This window comes from Chrysemys picta, chromosome 11, assembly GCF_011386835.1.
Source record: "Chrysemys picta bellii isolate R12L10 chromosome 11, ASM1138683v2, whole genome shotgun sequence".
Lineage (NCBI taxonomy): Eukaryota > Metazoa > Chordata > Testudines > Emydidae > Chrysemys > Chrysemys picta.
This window is the reverse complement of record NC_088801.1, coordinates 52287673-52309366: the sequence shown is the minus strand read 5'-3', so window position 1 is coordinate 52309366 and position 21694 is coordinate 52287673. Positions and strand designations below refer to the sequence as shown.

General features: G+C 44.0%; 1 protein-coding gene across 1 annotated transcript; it reads left to right on the top strand.

Annotated features, from left to right (window-relative positions):
• The first annotated feature begins 2796 nt into the window (after positions 1-2796).
• Positions 2797-4266, top strand: LOC101936951 (testis-specific serine/threonine-protein kinase 6-like). The gene has a single exon (XM_042860619.2). It carries the CDS (start codon positions 2924-2926, stop codon positions 3755-3757), a length of 834 nt encoding a protein of 277 aa, XP_042716553.1. The 5' UTR covers positions 2797-2923; the 3' UTR covers positions 3758-4266.
• The last annotated feature ends 17428 nt before the right edge of the window (positions 4267-21694 follow it).

Genomic DNA, 21694 nt, shown 5'->3' with positions numbered 1-21694 from the left:
CTCTTGTTGCCTCCTTGGGCTGTTCAGAGTGTCTAATTAAAAAATTAGAAAAAACACACACACAATCCAGACAAGCTACATTTATACCAAGAACCACAAAGACCATTTACCTTCAGCAAATGAGTGCTCAAGAAAAACTGGGGAGGGGAGTTAAAACATTTTATATAAATATATGCTATCAATAGTACATTTATTCAAATGTGTCCTCAGAATAATGATCATTGCCCCAACAAAATTAAAAATCTAAAATTCAGTAGATCTCTAAGAGGCCTCTGGTCCGAATTTTCTTATGCAGCCCCAACTATTACTTTTTTAAAAATTCAAAGGACTAAAATTTCAAGTTCAAGAACTTAGGCAGTAGGAGTTCTTTGGGGGTTCTTTACTGGAAGATAAATTGAGAGAGTCCTCCTCTAAACCCTTAGGAGGAACAACCATAGCTGGTAAATACGCTTCTCCAGCTGTGACCAGAGATTTTGTCTCAGTTGCCCAAAATGCCTTACAACACTTTAAATTGGAAATTTGCAGAAAAACTTCAGGTTGGGGTGTAAATTTGGCAAAATTATAAACTGCTTAATTGAATGTAAAATGAATAGTGATAGTATCAGGAGCCTTTGGAATGCTCAGAACAGTAATTAGTTTTAGGAATAAATCTGTAATTAAATAAAAATTAAGAATAGTTTAAATTAGAAAATCTAGTAATGGTGGCTATAGGGTGATGTAATATAATGGGAGATCCCATTTCTAGGCACCCAGGAGTCCATTGCCTCTGATGTAATAATTCCACTTCCTGTGAGGAATGACTCATCAAAATCCCATAGAGATACATTGACGCCCATAGGAATACATGGGACTCTCAAACAGGAAGTAGCTAGGGTTCATCCAAAGGTCAGCTGAAAAACTCCATAGGAATACACTGAACCCATAGAGGTCTATGATAGGAGGAGGAGCTACCAGGACACATGACTAATTAGCATATAATTAACATATGCTAATCGCTGGAAACTGATTGGCTGAGCTTGAGTGTCACATGTCGGTACATGTGACAATTTTGCATATGCAAATCCCTGAAAGTTGATTAGCTATAATTTATCATCGTAATTCAGCCAATGCGCTGCAAATCGTATATAAAGGCGATAGCCAACAGGCTAAAACCTTGTAGGGGACAAGGCCCTGAAGGAGAGCGGAACGCTGCAGGGCACCTGGAAGAAAGAAGATGCTCACAGAGCTGCAGCAACCACACCAGTGGAGCCCTGCTGGGTAAGAAAGCTAACTATTGCCTTACGGCAGCAGAGTAGCTAACTACCCACGATCACAAGCATTGACAGCGCTCGCTAGCCTCAGAAAATGCTCACTGGCAGCCATCGCTCACAAAGCAGCTACTACTGCAGCAGCACCACAAGCCATAACAATGGCTTCTGTAAGTAGCTAATGGCCTTTCCATCCTAGCAAAGCAACAACAGCAGCCCCGCAACCCACACTCGCTAGCATCGTTCCCAAGCAGCTCTTGCAGCAGTCCACTCAGGGTTCCAAGGTTGCCCCTGGCAATGGCCGTTTCTGCCACCCAGCCAGCCGAGGCCACTGCAGCAGCTACCTCAGCAACAGCCAAGCAGGCTTCTGTATCTGCTCCCTGAGGAGAAACTTTACCTCAGTGGAAGCAGGCAGCCGCTTGAACAACAGCACAGATTGCTACAGCACAGAGCGCTCCCAAAACATAGACCAAGCAGAAGGCCCTCGAAGACAGTGCAGAGGGATTGTTAAGAAAGCCCCTGTAAGTCCCATCTTTCATTTATGAGGGGCTGCAAGTGTAAATAAAGTTGGATGTTTCTGTCTGAGTGAGATCTGCTTCTACCCATTTAGTAACCACCAGGCCAGCGCTTCCTAGGTGCTTAGTTTTAAGTATTTAATATTGAATGTTTAATTAATATATTGTTACATGTTCAATTATTATATTGTTATACGGTATAGAGTAGTAAGTGAATGATTATATTGTTATATGCCGTAGAGTTAAATTGAAATTGTTATTGTAGTGTTGCGTTTTTATTTGTTGCGCCGTTTCATTCCCTTTTTAACTGTAACCTTATTTTATCTATATTTACTCTTTTACTGGAACCACTCACTTCTAAATAAATACTACTTTTCTTTTCGAAGATTCACTGCTTGACTGTCTATTCTTGATCAGAGGCCTGTATCCGTGTCCTTTCAAGGGAAAGTTAGCTAGCTGCGGCTTTCCCTGGAACCTCCTTTAGGGCGGGCCACAACCTTAATTACCGGAACAGATACATTAAAAATAAAGGTTTTAAATTAAGAGCAGCATTTGTAGGCAACATCATTGGCTAAATTCAATTGGTTTAAAATATTCCGGTAACACAGCCTCAGAATTACAAAATATATATTCAGAGTCACCCAAAACAACTTGTAGTTTGGCAGGGTATAAAACCATTCTTTTTGCACCACTTTGTGTAAATCCTGACTTGAATATATCTAGTTTTCTGTGCAGAATATGCATCAGTCTGGCAAAAACCAGAAATTAATTGCTCCTTTCAGAAAGCTCATGACTAGGCTCTTATTATTTCAAGAAGCCTAGCCCAAACTCAAGTGGAAGAGACAATAATCTCAAGAAAATTAACAGTAGGAGCTTTCCCCTTGCTTCTGTACATGATATGCCCAGGATCCCAAAGAGCGGAGGAAGGAAAGGGAGCTAACTTGACACCCTTGGCAACACACAAAGGGAGTGGCCCATGACACTCCTAGCACATCACAATACCCGGGTGAGCAGTGATGCCCTGGACCAAGTACCCAGTGGGAACATAGGGGGGGGTGAAAGTCCACAGCTGCCACGCACAATGGGTTAAAGCTTTCAATCGCTGGAGCAAAACACCAGCCCCAATCAAACCCATCAGAACCCATCAAGCCACACTGCATCATGTCAAGAACCTCCGGAGGAGACAAACTGCTTAACGAGCTTGGCTACAAGCTAGGCCAGACCCTGGGTGAGGGCAGTTACTCTAAGGTGAGGGTGGCCACCTCAGCCAAGTACAAGGGCCCGCTAGCTATCAAGGTAGTGGATCGGCGCCGGGCACCCCCCGACTTTGTACACAAGTTTCTACCACGGGAGCTCTCCATCCTGAGGGTGATCCGGCACCCCAATATCGTGCGGGTCTTTGAGTTCATCGAGGTCTGCAATGGGAAACTCTACATTGTGATGGAAGCAGCGTCCACTGATCTGCTCCAGCTGGTGCAGCGGCTGGGGAAACTACCTTGTGTCCCCGAGGCCCGGGACATCTTTGGACAGATCGTGGGTGCCGTGCGCTATCTTCATGACCGGAACCTGGTGCACCGGGACCTCAAGTGTGAGAACGTCTTGCTCACCTCTGATGGCCGCCGGGCAAAGCTCACTGACTTTGGCTTTGGCAAGGAGGCATGTGGCTACCCAGACCTGAGCACTACCTACTGCGGATCAGCTGCCTATGCCTCCCCCGAGGTGCTGCTGGGCATTCCCTACGACGCCAAGAAGTACGACATATGGAGCTTGGGGGTGGTGCTCTATGTGATGGTGACTGGCTGCATGCCCTTCGATGATACTCACATCCACAGCATGCCCCGCCGCCAGAAGAAGGGGGTCCTCTACCCTGATGGTCTTCCTCCTCTGCCTGAGCCCTGCAAAACCCTCATTGCCCAGCTGCTCCAGTTCAGCCCAGCCTCCCGGCCTGGGGTGGGACAGGTGGCCAAGAACTGCTGGCTTAAAGGGGATATCTAAAAGGGCAAGGCTCCCCCATATATTCCAGCCCTAGGACATGTGCAGGGACAGCTGGGGCACCAACCCTGTGGAGCAGCACGTTAAACAGATATTGACAATGAGGAGCTGGAAAGGACTAGGGTCATTTACAGGTGCAACAGCCACATGAAGCTGATAGTAAGATTTAAAGTGATGATGTGACCACATGTTGCTAGAAGAAGGTTAAAGGCCCAACCACCCTATGAAGCTGCTGCAGGTTGGATTTCAAGGGACCGGGACCATGCTGAGCTAGTGGCAAGAATGACAAATGGGGGCTGTTTAAAGAAGCATTTACCACAGGGAACATTGGAGTACCATCAACTTACCAGTGGCAGCAGGAAGAAGATGATCCCCCCTGCAAGCAGATTTGGACTTCACCACAACGCCTGAAGGTGGTAGCGTACGGGTGAGATGATGGGACAAATAGCAGCAAAGATCTTTGTCACCTACTCCCTAATGGACTATAATAAACTCTGAAGTTCCCATGTGGCTGACTTTCTGTGCTGCTCACTGATTCCTTTCTGCCAAAAAGTGTCTGAGTCACCCGATAGCATTTATAATAAGGGCCGTGGCCAGGGCTTTGGGGGGCTGGAGGAGATCTTTTTAATCTCTTTCCCACTGCTCTTCAGCCTGTTTTCAAACACCATTTCCTAGGTTGCTCCTCACCTAACTCATTTGGAGGGAGATTCCCTCCTTTTGGAACCTGGGATCTGAACAGTCTCCTACTTTGGTGATGTTCAAAATGCAGATCTGATTCTAGGGCCAAGATTTTAGACTGGGCTCAATCATAGCTGCATAAAGCTGGAAAATGATAGATATTTTGCTAAAAATGGGGATATTTTGTATTTCCAGCTCCAAAAGGAACCTGAGAACTGCACATAAAAAGTTAGCAACTATTCTTAAACCAGACCCCAAATCTCTGCTATAGATCTCCATTGCCAAACCCCCACTTGCAAAGAATCTTTCACTTATGGGGGAAAGAGCCTGAAACACCTTTTAATAAGATCTTTAAAGTTTCCCTTATTCAAATGAAGTCTGACTCAAACTTCCACTGAAGTCAATGGAATGGCTCCCATAGACACACATATCAAGCCTACCCTGTTAGACAAATGCTTCTATTGCTGTTGTTTAAACCAACCAAATCAGTGATAGCAGCTTCACCATCCAGGATCCATCTTTCACTAACCAGTGCACATGGCTTTGCAAGAATCAAGGGCTTTTGTTTTGTTTTGTTAAGAACCAAATTTTGGTTCCAAGCTTCTGAGCTTTATAAAAAAAGGGGGTTAAATAAAACCACCCTTAGCAGTGTACATTTCATTCCAAAAGGGTTGTCCAGAAAATGGTCTCTGCTGCATGATGGAAAATGCATTCCTTGTGAGATGACTATCCTCTCATCTCAATAAAAATATAACCTCTCGAGTTTCAGCACTGGAGGGCATGGATTTATGGAGTCATTAGTGACTCTGCACGTTTCAGAGTGGGGAGAACAGCTTTTTATTCTCAGCACTTGTGCCAGGGAACATCTTTTATGGAGATCTCACTGCAGGAGGTAAGTGCCACCAGAGGTGGGAAAGTCCCCGCAAGGCAGTGCATCTGTAAAATTGCAAGGGAGCAGGAATAGGTGGCTATTCATACTGATCTTCTGCAGTGGAGGAGAAAATCCCAGCACGAATGCAAGCACCTACGTAAGGCGGGGCTCAATTGTACAGGGACATGCTGTCCATGGGGTATTCTAGTGAATTCTCAGGAGGTTTGGATAAAGATCTAGAGTGTGGATGCTCATCAACTTCCAGAAGCCAGCCACCCCATGACACTCTCCTATAATCTGTCCCTAAAGAAAACCACCTCCCCATATGGCTGTCTTCACTGGGGAGGTAGAAAAGGCGGTCCCCTCCAGGGTGTTGAGAGGGCGAATAGCAAGTCTGTCATCACATGCACACTGCAGCTCCCCTCAGACAGCAGCTCCCCTTTTGTTTTCTCAGTGTTGACTCTAGTTTATCCCCTTTCCCTCTCTCTCTCTCTTCCCATTGGTGACCTCCAGGTTTCTCTCCATTTGACTGTCACCTGGGAATTAAAGTAGGTGGTTTGGGTAAACATCTAGAGGACGCTCTCTACAGCTCCCCATAGGTGGCCTTAACCCCCAGTGAATCCTTCTGTGCTCCCTGCCTAGCCTCAGTGTGGTCTCAGTTTCCCAGCTCAAGTTCCCAAGGGTATTTGCCTTCTAATACATCCCCTCATTGTCCTCCAACAAGTCTCTGCTGCCCTCTCCCCCATTCCTTCGGTGCTCCCAACTCTTTCCCACTCAGTCAGTCCTGAGGTGGGAATCTGGCAGTGTATGTAGAGTGGCGGCTGAGTGGGTGCAAGGCAGGGAAGGAAGCTAGGCTAATGGCATGGCAGAGAGGTAGAGAGACAGGAAAGCAGGAAGACTGGGTAGGTCCCCAGGGAGCTGTTAGTCAGGAAGAGTGATTGGGTATCCAGCAGGATGGGAGGCACAGTGCCTGGGGAGGTTGCAGGCAGAGAGGGGCTGGGTTACCCTGTGCTAGGGAGTCCCATACATACTGGATGGGATTTCTCAGCACAAGGAAGGTTCCTTAGCATGGCCTACAAAGTGCAGGGCCAGAGTCCCACCAGCTCAGTCTGTGGGCTGGACCATGCGGTAGTGGTAGGGGAAAGGAAGACAGCTGCCCTTCCCATGAAGATCTGCCCTCCCCAAGGATTGGGAGAGAGGAAGGGGTCCCCCTGTGGCAGGTGGGGAGTCAGTCAGCTGCCCTCAGAAGACAATGGGATGGAACGGGAGGCAGGAAGACACTTCCCTTCTCTTCCAAAGATCCCAAAGGTAAGTGGGAAGCAGTGGGAGGGCCTGGAAATAGGGAGAGTGGCTGTTGGGGGAGGAAGAAGAAAGGGGATCATCATCCTGGAGTGAGGAGCTGGGACAGCAGGAGGAGCTGCTGTGTTTGGGGCCAGCAGGGGATTCCCTGGGTTGAGGAGAACTGGGTGAGGTATGAGAAGGACCCACTGAGTTAGGAAAGGGTTACTGATTGCTGTTGTCCTCCCTGGCCACTTTCCCTTGTGCCTCTTCTTCTCTGTGTCAGGCTGCCACAGGCCCCAGCTTAAGTGCTCAGTCAGGGATAGGGAATGCTTAGCCATCCTCAGGCCTCCTGCCTGCACCCCACATGGTGGCCACTGCTGGCTGGAGCCCAGAATTTTCCTTTTTAAAATAGCTCTGCCAACTGCCAGGGCCCCTTAGATAGGGGGTTCAGAACCCAGCTACAGAGGAATGTACCAGAGAGTGCAACTTTACCCAGACCATCCCAAGGATCCTGGATGCTCAAAGCATTTAGAGGAAGCAGTGCTGGGAATTTTCAGAAGGGCCGCACCAAGCTGAAGATCAGTGAGCTGATGGAGAGACACAGACATGTTTAAGAGCAATATGTAACACCATGATCTGAGCAAGCCCATGGGCTCTGATCCCAACTCCAATATACATACCCAACACCACCCAGCCATTACTCGGTCCTTATTTCACAAGCCTCCAGGAAACTCACCTCTTCTCTGAGGCTTACAAGTCAATGTCATTCATTACATGTCCCACGACATGCACACCCCTACGTTGAGCCTTCATGTGATTTTACTGCTGTAACCCTCATCCTTCCCCATCCTCGCCTGCTGTTTGATAATCCTCATTCACTTTGCCACATGAAAAAACATAGACTGAAGTTTTCCTAGGCAGGGATTGTGTCTGACCTCTGGGAAGAACGTAGCACCCGTTTCAGATGCTATAAAATAGTAATGTACATCATTCTGTGATATCACAATTATCATGTGTGATGTCACATTGTTCTGTCAATCATGACATTTTACAAAGGTATTTGATGTGAACACAGTGGCAAAAGGAGGACAGACACATGCATAGAATTAAGTGGCAGGCCGCAAATTTTATTAAACTTTAACACAAGGGAGAGGCATTATGCACCCATCACCCATACTCTCCTATACCAGGCATTTAATTGGTTTTAGTGCAGAGATTACAGTGCTCCTTACCATATAGCCCGTAATTGGCACCAGGGTTACAGGGCTGTTTACCATATAAGCCATAATGGAGGATAGACTCTCCTCAGCCTGCCCCCCAACACTCATCTCTCTCTGAGTCCTCACCTGCCCCCCCCCACAAGGGGCACAGAGGGTGCAGCAGGATGGAGACCTCAGCCCCCAAAGACCACAAGGCCTCACCTATCACATGAGCCCAAAGCCCATCATCCAAATCCAACTCCTTTTCCTCCTGGAACTGTTCATTTCACTCTCCTAACTGCACTGGAAACCGGCTGCAAGTTGCGATGAATAAACAACACCAACCCAATGCCTCAGTTAGGTACTAAACGTGTTCCCTACTCAATCCACCGTAACTTGCAGATGTTGTGATGAAGGCAAAAAGATCCCTGGTCCTCTGCCAATTGGCCCCGGGAGAAAAAAAAATCCTTCCTGACCCCCTAAATAGGCAATCGGCAAGACCTGCAGCATCCATCAGGCTGGGTTCCCATTCCTAGTTTGGGTGGTTAGGGGCGCTGCTGAGTTAAATCCTGGGAGCTGGGGAATGCTGGCCAATCAGTACCTCTCTCCCTCAGCTGGCCAATGGATGCCAGAGACTCCCAGGGAGAGGGGCTATCCAGTGGTTTCCCCAGGAATTGAAATTGGGGGGAGGGGGTGTTCAAATTTACAGGGGGGGGTGTCAGGGCCGATGAGATATATAAAAGAGATATGAATAAGGTAAATGTTTTGTTAAAATAATGCAAGTTTAACATAAGGATAATGCAAGTTACACCAAAACACATAACAGGTCTAGATTTCTAAAAAAATATAATTTAAAAAAAATGTATTTAATTTAAATTGACTTTTGAAAAATAAGCCATCATGGGATAAGAGGGAAGTCCTCTCATGGATCAGTAACTGGTTAAAAGACAGGAAACAAAGGGTAGGAATAAATTATCAGTTTTCAGAATGGAGAGAGATAAATAGTGGTATCTCTGAGGGGTCGGTATTGGGACCATTACTGTTCAACATACTCATAAATGATCTGGAAAAATGGGTAAACAGTGAGGTGGCAAAATTTGCAGATGATACAAAACTATTCAAGATAGGGAAGTCCTAGGCGGACTGAGAAGAGTTACAAAAGGGATCTCACAAAACTGGGTGACTGGGCAACAAAATGGCAAATGAAATTCAATGTTGATAAATGCAAAGTAATGCACATTGGAAAACAATCTCAACTATACATACAAAATGAAGGAGGCTGAATTAGCTGTTAACACTCAAGAAAGAGATCTTGGAGTCATTGTGGATAGTTCTCTGAAAACATTCACTCAATGTGCAGCGGCAGTCAAAAAGCCAACAGAATGTTGGGAATCATTAAGAAAGGGACAGATAATAAGACAGAAAATATCATATTGCCTCTATATAAATCCATGGTACATTTACACCTTTAATACCGTGTGCAGATCTGGTCACCCAATCCAAAAAAAGATATATGGGAAATGGAAAAGTTACAGAGATGGGCAACTAAAATGATTAGGGGTATGGCATCCGACAAAGTGGGCACTCACCCACGAAAGCTTATGCTCCAATACATCTGTTAGTCTTAAAGGTGCCACAGGACTCTCTGTTGCTTTTTACAGATGCAGACTAACACGGTTACCCCTCTGATACTAAAATGACTGAGAATTTTCAGCTTAGAAAAGAGACGACTAAGGAGGGATATGATAGAGGTCTATAAAATCTTGACTGGTGTGAAGAAAGTGAATAAGGAAATTTTATTTAATCCTTCACATAACACAAAACTAGCAGTCACCCAATGAAATTAATAGGCAGCAGGTTTTAAAAAAACAAAAGGAAGTACTTCTTCACACAACATAAAGTCAACCTGTGGAACTCTTTGCCAGGGGATGCTGTGAAGACCAAAACTAGAACAGGATTAAAAAAAGAACTAGATAAATTCCTGGAGAATAGGTCCATCAGTGGCTATTAGCCAGGATGGGGAGGGATGCAACACCATGCTCTGAGTGTCCCTAGCCTGTTTGCCAGAAGCTGGGAATGGGCAACGGGATGGATCACTTGATGATCACCTGTTCTGTTCAATCCCTCTGAAGCACCTGGCCTTGACCACTGTCGGAAGACAGGATACTGGGCTATATGGACCATTGGTCTGACCCAGTATGACCATTCTTATGTAAAAATTAATTATAATAATAAAAACGTTTAGTACAGAAACTCCACAACATAATGACCTCTCAAGATAGCAACGATGTGAGATAACAACCTTGGTAAATAAAGCATTTTAAAAATCTTGGCCTACTAGGAAACATTTATATAAGTTTCCATTCCTAGTCACAAATCTAGCATTCTGGAGCAAAGTCACTAAAATATAGTCCAACAAACAAATGTTTATTTAACGCGCCCCTCACTTTTCCCTCCACCGCACCCCACTCACCGGTGTTGTCCTTGGTCAGTGGAGACTCAGAGTTCAGAGGTGCTTTCATGTGAGTACACCTCCCAGGTGGGGGGCAAGAAGGCACCTTGCTCCTTCCTCCAGCTGCTCACTGTTCGCTCTGGCCACTGCTGTTCGTTGTGCCACCCTTCACTCCCCACTCTGTTGCCAATGGCCCTGTGCAGTCACCTTCTGCTGCCACCTGCCACTGTGACCTCTGCGAGTTGGTCTCTTGAGGTTCCACCCAGCTCTCAGTGATTTCAGCTGAGCTCTCAGTGGGGGAACCTCGCAGCTAGTGCAGTCTGGGCCGTCTCTTCCACAGAAACACTGTCCCCACAGCACGACTAAGCACTTAGACCCGATTATCAGTGATTTCATCTGCAGTCGTCACTTAACAGAACAAAAGACTAGCTATGGAGCCTAATCAGCTCTGTCTTTAAACAGTGGAGAGGGACAGGTCCCCACCCTCTCTCTTGATGCCCTCAATCAGCACAGGCTAAGTACAGTGCTACTGGCCTTTACTCATACAATAAGAACAACAACATTTCATTACCCCCCACCCCGCATTCAAGTGATTTGTAACCCAACCCCAGCCAAAATCTATCACTTGGGCAACACAATTCTGTTTGCTGGATACCTAGGAAGATTAGATGTGAATGTAAATACAATCTGGTCCTGAAGCCTTTCTCCCCAGCCCCAGCTCATCACTAGCTGTCAGGGAGAGCTCATTTAGACTTTGATTACAAATCATCATTTGAAATTATTAGGTTGGCCAACATCACCGAAATGAATGCACTGACATTGTCATAAAAACAACAGCTGTATAAGGAAGCTAGTCTATGTTCATACTTTTCAAATCTATTATACTTTTTCTGATACACGTATTTTATAATACACTCTATATGCTTTTAAAGTGTGTATTAATGTTTCAATTTCAATTCAAATTTCCAAACAGTCACTAAATTGGCATGTTTCAGAGTAGCAGCCGTGTTAGTCTATATCCGCAAAAAGAACAGGAGTACTTGTGGCACCTTAGAGACTAACAAATTTATTTGAGCATAAGCTTTCGTGGGCTACAACCCACTTCATCGGATGCATAGAATGGAACATATAGTAAGAAGATGTATATACATACAGAGAACATGAAAAGGTGGGAGTTGCCCAACCAACTCTAAGAGGCTAATTAATTAAGATGAGCTATTGTCAGCAGGAGAAAAAAAAAACTTTTGTAGCGATAATCAAGATAGCCCATTTAAGACAGTTTGTGAGGATACTTAACATGGGGAAATAGATTCAATGTGTAATGGCTCAGCCATTCCCAGTCTATTTAAGCCTAAATTGATTGTATCTAGTTTGCATATTAATTCAAATTCAGCAGTTTCTTGTTGGAGTCTGTTTTTGAAGCGTTTCTGTTGCAAAATTGCCACCTTTAAATCTGTTACTGAATGGCCAGAGAGGCTGAAGTGTTCTCCTACTGGTTTTTGAATGTTATGATTCCTGATGTCAGATTTATGTCCATTTATTCTTTTGCGTAGAGACTGTCCGGTTTGGCCAATGTACATGGCAGAGGGGCATTGCTGGCACATGATGGCATATATCACATTGGTAGATGTGCAGGTGAACGAGCCCCTGATGGTGTGGCTGATGTGATTAGGTCCTATGATGGTGTCACTTGAATCGATATGTGGACAGAGTTGGCATCGGGCTTTGTTGCAAGGCTAGGTTCCTGGGTTAGTGTTTTTGTTCTGTGGTGTGTGGTTGCTGGTGTGTATTTGCTTCAGGTTGGGGGGCTGTCTGTAAGTGAGGACAGGTCTGTATCCCAAGATCTGTGAGAGTGAGGGATCATCTTTCAGGATAGGTTGTAGATCTTTGATGATGCGTTGGAGAGGTTTTAGTTGGAGGCTGAAGGTAACGACTAGTGGCGTTCTGTTATTTTCTGTGTTGGACCTGTCTTGTAGTAGGTGACTTCTGGGTACTCTTCTGGTTCTGTCAATCTGTTTTTTCACTTCCCCAGGTGGGTATTGTAGTTTTAAGAATGCTTGATAGAGATCTTGTAGGTGTTTGTCTCTGTCTGAGGGATTGGAGCAAATGCGGTTGTATCTTAGAGCTTGGCTGTAGACAATGGATCGTGTGGTGTGTCCTGGATGGAAGCTGGAGGCATGTAGGTAATTATAGTGGTCAGTAGGTTTCCAGTATAGGGTGGTGTTTATGTGACCATCGCTTATTAGCACAGTAGTGTCAAGGAAATGGATCGCTTGTGTGGTTTGGTCTAGGCTGAGGTTGATGTTGGGATGGAAACTGTTGAAATCATGGTGGAATTCCTCAAGGGCTTCTTTTCCATGGGTCCAGATGATGAAGATGTCATCAATGTAGCGCAAGTAGAGTAGGGGCGTTAGGAGACGAGAGCTAAGGAAGCGTTTTTCTATGTCAGCCATAAAAATGTTGGCATACTGTGGTGCCATGCGGGTACCCATAGCAGTGCCGCTGACTTGAAGATATATATTGTCCCCAAATGTGAAATAGTTGTGGGTGAGGACAAAGTCACAAAGTTCAGCCACCAGGTTTGGCATGTAACTAGTTCACAAAACTGGGGGGGTGGGATGTTAGGAAATTCGGGGGGGGTGTAGAGAAATCACTGGGGCTATCCATCGTCCTTTGGCAAGTGTCCCCCTTTCACAGCCAGCCCCATCCATTTTCCTCACCCATTGATGTGGGTAGATGTCATTTCTCTGACTGGCACCCTCACCCAGATATGGGGGCATTCAGTGCTCACATATGTACTTAACTGGATTTCCCTTTTTTCTCCTCTAATCTCTGTGACTCAGAGTTCCCATCTATGACATGATAATATCTACCTACCTCACTGAGGAGTTGTGAGCATTAGTGACTCTGTAAAGTGATCTGAAGATGAGAAGTGTTAAGTGATAGTATTGCTATTACTTATTATTGAAAAATGCTGAAGATTTTCCACTTAGCAAAACATCTGTAGAGCTTGTGCTTTCACATTCCATCACCTTATAACTTACAACAGGGTTCCAAATTCAGTGGCAGCACCTTGGAAGCTGCTAGCATTGTTTCAGTTCAATCACCATTTACAGTAATTTGTATACAAGGGGAAATCCTAGCACTTAAAAAGCCTTCATGTTTCAGCACATGGATGGGAGATCTTTATAAATCCATTCAGTGCCTTCCTATTTGTTGTGATTCATCTCTGAATCCAGTGCTGTCATTAGTTACAAAATAACGGTGTTCTCCAGTCTGTGCAATAATTTTCCTTGTGTGAGCCTTCTGCCAGGTGATTAAGGGCAGCAAAGAGGGCTGAGTTCAATATATCTAAGGTTCCTCTTGACAAATAACTAAACTTACTTGAGCCCCAGTGTCCCACCCAGAAACCTGGGGAAACTAAAAGCACTCTCCCTAGCTGCCCTTAACAGGCAGAATTTCCTCATTCACAAGCACTCAGACTGTGTACAAACAAGGAAATTCTTCCTAGTGGAAAGGGAACACAGTCAGCACAGAATATATATGCAAATCAGAAGTAAAATATACTCCTCCCTTCAGGAATTTGGAAGTAGTCAGTCTAATTCCCTCCCCACCCTCGGGTGAGAATGTGATAATCCCTTGGCTGAGCCACCTCACTCATCCACCAAACCCCTCTCACAGTTTGGATCAGCTAGTATCAGTAGTCCAAGTGTCTCTTTGTGGGTTTCTCTGCAGTCCTAAGGAAGCTGCTTGCATGGTCATGCCAGGAGGCGCTACCACCTAACCCAGCTTAGTGATTGTCCACATGTTTGTTGACCTGTCAAAGAATTCTAATAGATTGAGGTGGCATGATTTCCCTTTACAAAGCCGTATTGACTCTTCCCCAACACATCGTGTTGATTTGTGTGTCTGATAATTCTGCTCTTTATTATAGTTTCAACCAGTTTGCCTGATACTGAAGTTAGGCTTACCAGCCTGTAATTGCCAGGATCGCCGCTGGAGCCTTTTTAGAAAACTGACGTTATATTAGATATCCACCAATCATCTGGTACAGAGGTTGATTTAAAAGATAATGCAGGTAAGAGAGATGTGTGTAGACCTTTTGTTGTTTAAAAATCCTCTTCTCTTATGTTATGCTTTGTTCCTGCTGCTAAACAATGCTTTTGTTTTAGGAAACTGTTTTGGGTCACTGTAATCCACTGGTTACAGATTCTTGAAGGAATGGTCCGCAGCTACTGAATCCACTCCGACCTGCTGAGTAAGCACAGCCAATACACATGGTACTGTAGCTTAGGACCAGGTCTAAGTGTGGAAAAGTAGTGTGATTCCACCCCAAGGAAGGTAAAAGCATGATGTCTGACATGGGTAATAGTGCACCCAGAGGGCATGTCTACACTGCAATCAGAGGCGATTGCAGCACACGTTGCAATACTCATGGTAGCCTTAACCTAGCTAGAATGGCTATAAATAGCAATGAAGATGCAGTCACATGGGCTGTGGGCTTCAGTGCAGTCTTACACCTAAGTATGAACCCATGGTCCTGGATGGGCCCATGCTGCCATGTCTTCACTGCTATTTTTAGCTGTTCTAGCTAGATTAAAGCGAGTATGAGTATGCCAGCATGCCACAGACACACCCAGGGAGAGGTCGGAGTGGCAGCTGGCCCTGTAATAATGACAGTGATTCAGTTTTGTTAAGGTGGTGGGAAGGCAAGGCCTCACCTGAGTCCACACAGCTCAGCTACTGTCATCTGCAATGGCTCTTACAGTGAAGCCCTTAGTCTATTCCATCTCTTACAGTGGCATCTTCAGTCTGCATGGCCTCTTGCAGTAAAGTCTCAATAGGAGGGGAGCCAAGAGCAGTTAGGATCTTTGAGCAGAGTCTCGGCGTTCTTGGAATAAGCTCTTTGCCACAAAGTAATAACTCTATCCCTATCTCACAGCATTTGAGCTCACTGACCCCAAAATCCAAGTCCATGCTAGTTATGGTGATTCCTCAATGCCACTAGAAGAATTGTGGGTAGGTAGCCTATGCAAATGAAGCTCTCTGTAGCATAAATTTTCACCAATAGACAGGTCTTTCTCTTCTGCAGCTTCTGGCCATAAGGTTTACACTTATAAATTACAAACAATTCCTCTGGGTGAGAGGCACACTTGGACAGAGCTTGCATGTTTTGTTTTTTATCACAATTGAAAATTGATGATGCACAGGCCTTTCAGAAGAGAAGTCATGTAAAAATCAAGGGTGAAGAGAGGGAAAGGGGCCATATCGGGGCACTGGAAAATCTCTCAGTGCAAAAAAAATTGGACACATGTGAAAAGCAAACCTATGCAGCTAGATATGCTGGGTCAGGACAAACTTCCAAAGGAGAGCTCTCAGTGAAGGAAACTTTTCCCTTGGGGCCAGGGTGTGGAGCCCAGTTCCTCTTTTTAGTGACAAAGTAACTTTGACAGGGGCTTTTTGCCTAATTGCTTTCTTTCTGGTAAAAATGCAGTTTACTACAGCAGTCAGTGGTCTAGTTGCCTCTTGTAACAAATACCCCACCCCCGAAAAGACCCCAAACCCTAATACATGTGCTGTTAATTCCGTTTAGATTACCATGCACCAAGCAGAGTAAAAAATCATCACATTTCCATCTCCAGCAATGGATCATTAGCAGTTTAAGTTCAAAAGAGTCTATTCAGGATCTGTAAAACCCATTTGCATTATGTCACCTCTACTCCTTTTTTTTTTATTTAAAGAACACAGCTAATAAAATAAAAGGTTCAAAACCCAGAGCTATTCATCTGACCTCAGCAACAAATTCTCCTAAACAGTTGCATCTGTTGAGGATATGGGTAGATAGGACACATGACTAATGTTTCAAGAGGATGTTCCCCCTTGAGTAACTTGGGAAAGCAGCTAGAGTTAAGAGGACACGGATACAAATGAGACACACGAGGCTTGTAATGCTACCCCTCAGTACTCTTTCCTTTCTCCAAGCCATTGGTAATCTCAGAGGGCTACTTGCTCATGATCTGGGAGCAGTGGGTGGAGTCATGAGACCATAAAAATTGTCAGTTACAAACTGGATAATTCTGATTTTAAAAAAAACAACACATATTAAAAGATCCCCATTAAAGACTTTGAACTTGATTCTGTTCTCACTTAAGCTAGTGGGAGAATGGTTGTGAATGACATCAGAATCAGCCAAAATTCAAGAGATACTTTGCCAGGCACTCAAAAGACAACGGAATCAGTTACATAATCACTGCTAGAATCTATCACTTACTTGTTGATCTTTCATATATTCCTATCCTTCCTTTTAAAATACTCTTGTATTTTCCCCAGGTTGGTTCTCACTTTTATTTTCTGCCATGTTTTGAGCTTTTCTGAAATGGGGCATATTTCCTCTTTAGGAACAGAAAAATAATTCAAACCCTTCTCAGAACTGCACAATATATCTAATATATTACCAGAGCCTCTGCAGACCAGTTCCATTGGTCCAAGGGAATAGTGTGATATTATGCCACAGAAGTTTTTTGGCAAACGGTTCCTTGTTCTTTGCAAACAGCTCTCAGACCTGACAAGCTCACTGCCCCAAACACGTCGTATGGATATTTATCTAAATAGCATGTTAGGTATCTACAGAAAGCTCATAACTTGTCAAAATTCATAATCATTGTGAGGTGTTATATGGGTAATATTTAAGGAATAATGTATTTATATTGAAAGTACACTTTATGGACTTGGAGTAAAAGTTAATCACCGGGGATAATATGTCTCCATGATGGCCCATTCAGTCAGCAAGGAATGGTCACCCCGCCTGTTAAGCCAGTGATGCAATGCAAGACTCAGTTGTTTCACCTTACTCAGTCCCAAGACTTTCCATGGAAGACCATCAGAGACAACTGGAAACAATCAAAACCTCTTGAAGATAAAAATAAAAAAAGGAACATTATGACAAGACAAGAGATTCACACTGTCTATGACTTTTTCAATATAACACAAAGGAGAGAGGGGTTCTCTAAATCCTTACACTGAAATGACATCTTGAGGAGCAAGGTGTTCTCATGAAGAACTGAATCCTGGTTCCTATGAAGCCAGTCAGTTCCGCAACAGACTGATCTTTTGGGAAAGAACCACTTTACTGGATAGGAAAGTAACTATTAATAAGTGTAGACCTAGGTTGGTGGTTTATGATTTTGTTTTGTATTGTAACCAGTTGTTTTCATTGCTTTCTCTCATTTGTAGTTAAGTCTTTACCATTTCTTAAATAAACCTACTTATGTTTAAACCTACAAGTGCAGCATGGCTTACAAGTAAAACTTTATCTTTAGGGTGGAATTTCTGTGAGTAGCCAGTGTCAGGGGCTGGATATCCTGGGGGAATGATTCAAAGGGATTGTGTTGCACCTATTGTTAACTTGCAAGGTGAAGACAGGACTAGCATAGCCCAGAGGAGAGAGCTTGATTGGCTGAGAGGCTGGTGGTGTCAGGGAGCTGACACCCAGTCAGGCGCAGGCAAGACTCACTCACGCCGGAGGCAGGGGGTAACAAGGTGACTCCCAGTCTTGAGTGCTCTGAGAATCATCATTGTACGTACCCCAAAGTGACAGGAGTTTTGCATTGGGAGAAAAATCCATGCTGGAAAATCCTACAGGATTCACACTGTCCAAGTCAGATCTAGAGCTCTGGCTATACTGGGGTTTTAGCAACTGGGTGTATTGCACGCATACAAACCCCTAGCATAGACACAAATTACACAAGTGCCGTGAGATCTGTACCAGTTTAAACTGTAACTACAGTAGGGGTTTGCACTGGTACAGCTACAAACCCCATGTAGACAAGGCCTAACTTGGGCCTGATCCTGTGAGGTGCTGAGCACCCAGTGTTTGATGAGGACACTTATCACCTGCCAGATGGTGTCTTATCTCCTACCTATAACCTCCCTAAGAATCGAATTCTGAACATACACCGATGTAAAACATGAGGAGCTATATTAGTATCAATGGATTAACACCAGTGTTGGAATAAGAATCAGGCCCATAGTCTCTTTGTATTATAGGTCTGTCCTTTCTATGGTGTTTGCAACATTTTAGTTTAGCTTCATCTGCAAAGGAAGGGAATTCTGAGGATCTACCCTATCCCTCCTCTTCCAGCTCAGTGAGAAAGAAATTTAAAGACAGGACGTAACATTTATCTGTGCAGCATGTCCTAATCAGCTCCCTGAAGCTTACTAAATTGTCCTTTAATATCACCTGTTGCTAATGGCCCACCAGTCACCCCAGCTATGCAAACACACCTAGCAGCATTTTCAGTTTTTAAAAAGCCTACATCTGTAAATGAGTTACACTGAATCTCAGCATTTGGGGAAAAAATAAAGAACAGTGTTCCCATGCTTCCTGAAGCAGCTTTGACAGCAAAGAGAATTCTCTTAACCATTCCAGAGAGACCATTCCAGACTGTGGTGTAATTTACCTACCGTTAATGTGTTGTCTCTGAATTCATCTGCACCGGGAGTGAAACAGTCTTAATTTCTTTCCAGTCCTGCAAACAAAAGGAAATGGAAATAACACACTGAACGTTGACATTAAATCTCCCTTCCCAGCTAAATAACATTTGTTTATAAGATTTTAGGTCATTGCTGATGTGAAGGATAAGCTTGAGACTCAGATATTAAAAAGTCTGGGTTATAAAATCACGTTGAAAAATATATTAATGAATTGTGGGAAAACACTGCTGGGTAATCAGATATCTTGTGGGTTTCTACATCAAATCCAAAGTTGACACTCTCAGGGGATGGTGCAGACTGAACAATTTTCCTACAAAGAGGTTGGACTGCCAAAATGGCAGCTAATGAGATGTTTCAATTGTTCTTGGCCAATTCTGTATGGATAAATTGGTATTAGGAATACCTGGGTGACCCTGCCCTTCCTTGGAAGGCAAAGCTTTTAACAGGCAATATAACAAATAATCCAATATACCTCACTCTGCTTGAATGCATTAACCTTTCCATAATTACAGCTTTCAATGTTGGCAGCCTTTTATCCAGTTACCTAGCATCCAGCACTCCACTATCAAGTCACCTATTGTCTGGAATTGTGCTGCTCCTTGCTTATTTTTTTAAAAAGAGTAATAATGTAACCCTTTATCAGGTTAAGAATTTGTACCTATGGAGAGGATATAGCCAGGTTGAATCTGAACTTGGACTATTTCTCCCATTTTATTGACCATTTCAGGCTCATAGACCTAGCTGTCTGGTAAAAAGGCAGGGCAAACATTTGCTGCTCCTTAAGCCATCCAACCACACTCAGAAGCAGAAACACAAGCAATAAGTTCTCACAAGAGTAGGAAGAAAACTGAGGGCCTTTGTGGGCATGATTTTCATCTCAAGCAGGAAGCGTTCCCTGGGAATAATGCTTTTCATTTTCAGACTGCTTTACAAACGTCAATTCTCACAATACCCCTGAGCAGTAACAATTATTCTCCTCAGTTTTCAGAGGGAGAGATTGAGGGAGATAGACTAATGGACTTACCCCAAACCAGAAGGATTCAGTGGTACATTACAGCTCAGGACAGTCTTGGCTCCCAGTCCTGTGGTCAGACCACACTTCTTCCTTGAAACAATAAACTCAAAATTAGACTGTGTGAGGCAACCTATTATTGGTGTAAAACAAAGTAGGAGGCATCTGTACATCAAATACCTCAGAAGAGAGAAAGGGCCTGGAAATAAAGGTACACTCGCCCCATAGACAAACCCCAACTCAACCCGATTTAGCACATGAATTATTAAGGGGAATGTGCTCAAAGGCCAATGGCTAGATCTTGTTAGGCTCTCCAGACATGAAAGAGTTTCAGGAGTTCCTGCAGATAAGGGTACCACATTTCTCATCTCCTTTGAGTATTCAAACATACTTTCAAGAAGACACACCCTGTCCACAAAGTAAAACTTAACCCAACTTTTGCACTGGAGGGACAATAATGATAACCTTTGGAGGTAAGCAGACCTTGCTGTTAAGGAAATTGACTATAAGGAGCATAAATAATTGATTTTCCCCATACCTAAACCCATGTGCACAGACTCAGCGCAAAGCATTTGGCCCATAAACAAAGTCTTTTCTGATGAATAGGTGGAGACTTCTACATCCTTCCCTGCCAATCTAAGAGTTGTTCACAGGTGGGAAAGCATCCTCTTCAATGAACCAATTGTTACCAACCAGCTTCTGAAAATAATTAAATTAAATTAAACTAAACTAATCTAGAGAACTTCACCCAGAGGAAGACAGTGCCAGAAACATACTGACGGTGGGGGCAGTTAGATACCTAAAAGAACAAGAGCCCTAGTTAAAACCTGTGTCTGGCAACTGGATTTTATCACTGGTGGGTCTATTTTCTCCTCCCAAAGTGATGGACATTGTATAAATGCCTAAATGTGTAACACTATTCCACATTTCTCATAGGATTATAGAAAATTTAGGAGCTGTGGGAGCAAGTACCAGTTCTTTCCCCTCACACATTAGTGTAAACTGCAATGAAAAAAAGAGATTCCTTGGAAGACATTTATCTGTGCTACTTGTTGTGGATGACCATATGGTCACTATTTATATGGCAGTAACACCAAAGCCCAACTGAGAGTGCATCACTCTGTACAAAACCAGAGATTGTCCCTGCCCCAAAAGAGCGAAACAGACAAGACAAAGGCTTTGGGGAAAACCAAGGTGCAAAGAAGTTCACACAATAGGTCAGTGGCAGACCCCAACTACCAGGCCAGCACTTTCCTCATATATAGTAGCATAGGAGCAGTGCTTCTTAGACCCAAGGCTTGCAGTGTGTTTCTTTAATGCTGTCTACTCTGCTAAATGAGAGCAGGATTAATTGGGAAATCCAATTAACTGAGCTACCTCTCAGCAATCAATTATAATAGTGTGAAACAAGGCCAGTGTTGCCGGAGACATTATGAACATTAGGACCAATATGGTAGGTGATAGATGTGCAAAGTCACTTCGTTGGAAAATAGAAGAGCCCCATTTATAAAGGGCAAGATCCTGCCAGGCGCTGAGTGCTCTCAACTCCTTTTGACTAATTTTAAAGTCAATGGTACCTGAGGGCACTAAGCACCAATGGAAGATCAAGCCCTTTATAAACACGTCTGTATTTATCCACAGGGTGACATTTGCTTAATCATCATCTACCCTATTGCTCTGACTGGAGTGTCACTGGCAATGAGACCTTGTCATAGCATGTAGCATAGCAACGCTGACCATGTCATATCAAAGGGATACGTTCTCTGCAAAGCGTTGGCCGTGCAATTGCCATTAAATGCTTAGTCAATAATATACCCTCATACTGGCTGTAGCTGACCTGGCTTTAACTTTAGCTAAATAAAATATTTACTTCCCCCTTAGAATGGCTATAGCTTGAAGACTGGTAAGTGTAGAAGTCAATGTAACAAGTATGGAATATTCTGTGCTGTTTTTA

Bases quoted from the DNA above. Each gene is read 5' to 3' on its own strand.
- LOC101936951 (XM_042860619.2), top strand. From the start codon at position 2,924: ATGTCAAGAACCTCCGGAGGAGACAAACTGCTTAACGAGCTTGGCTAC.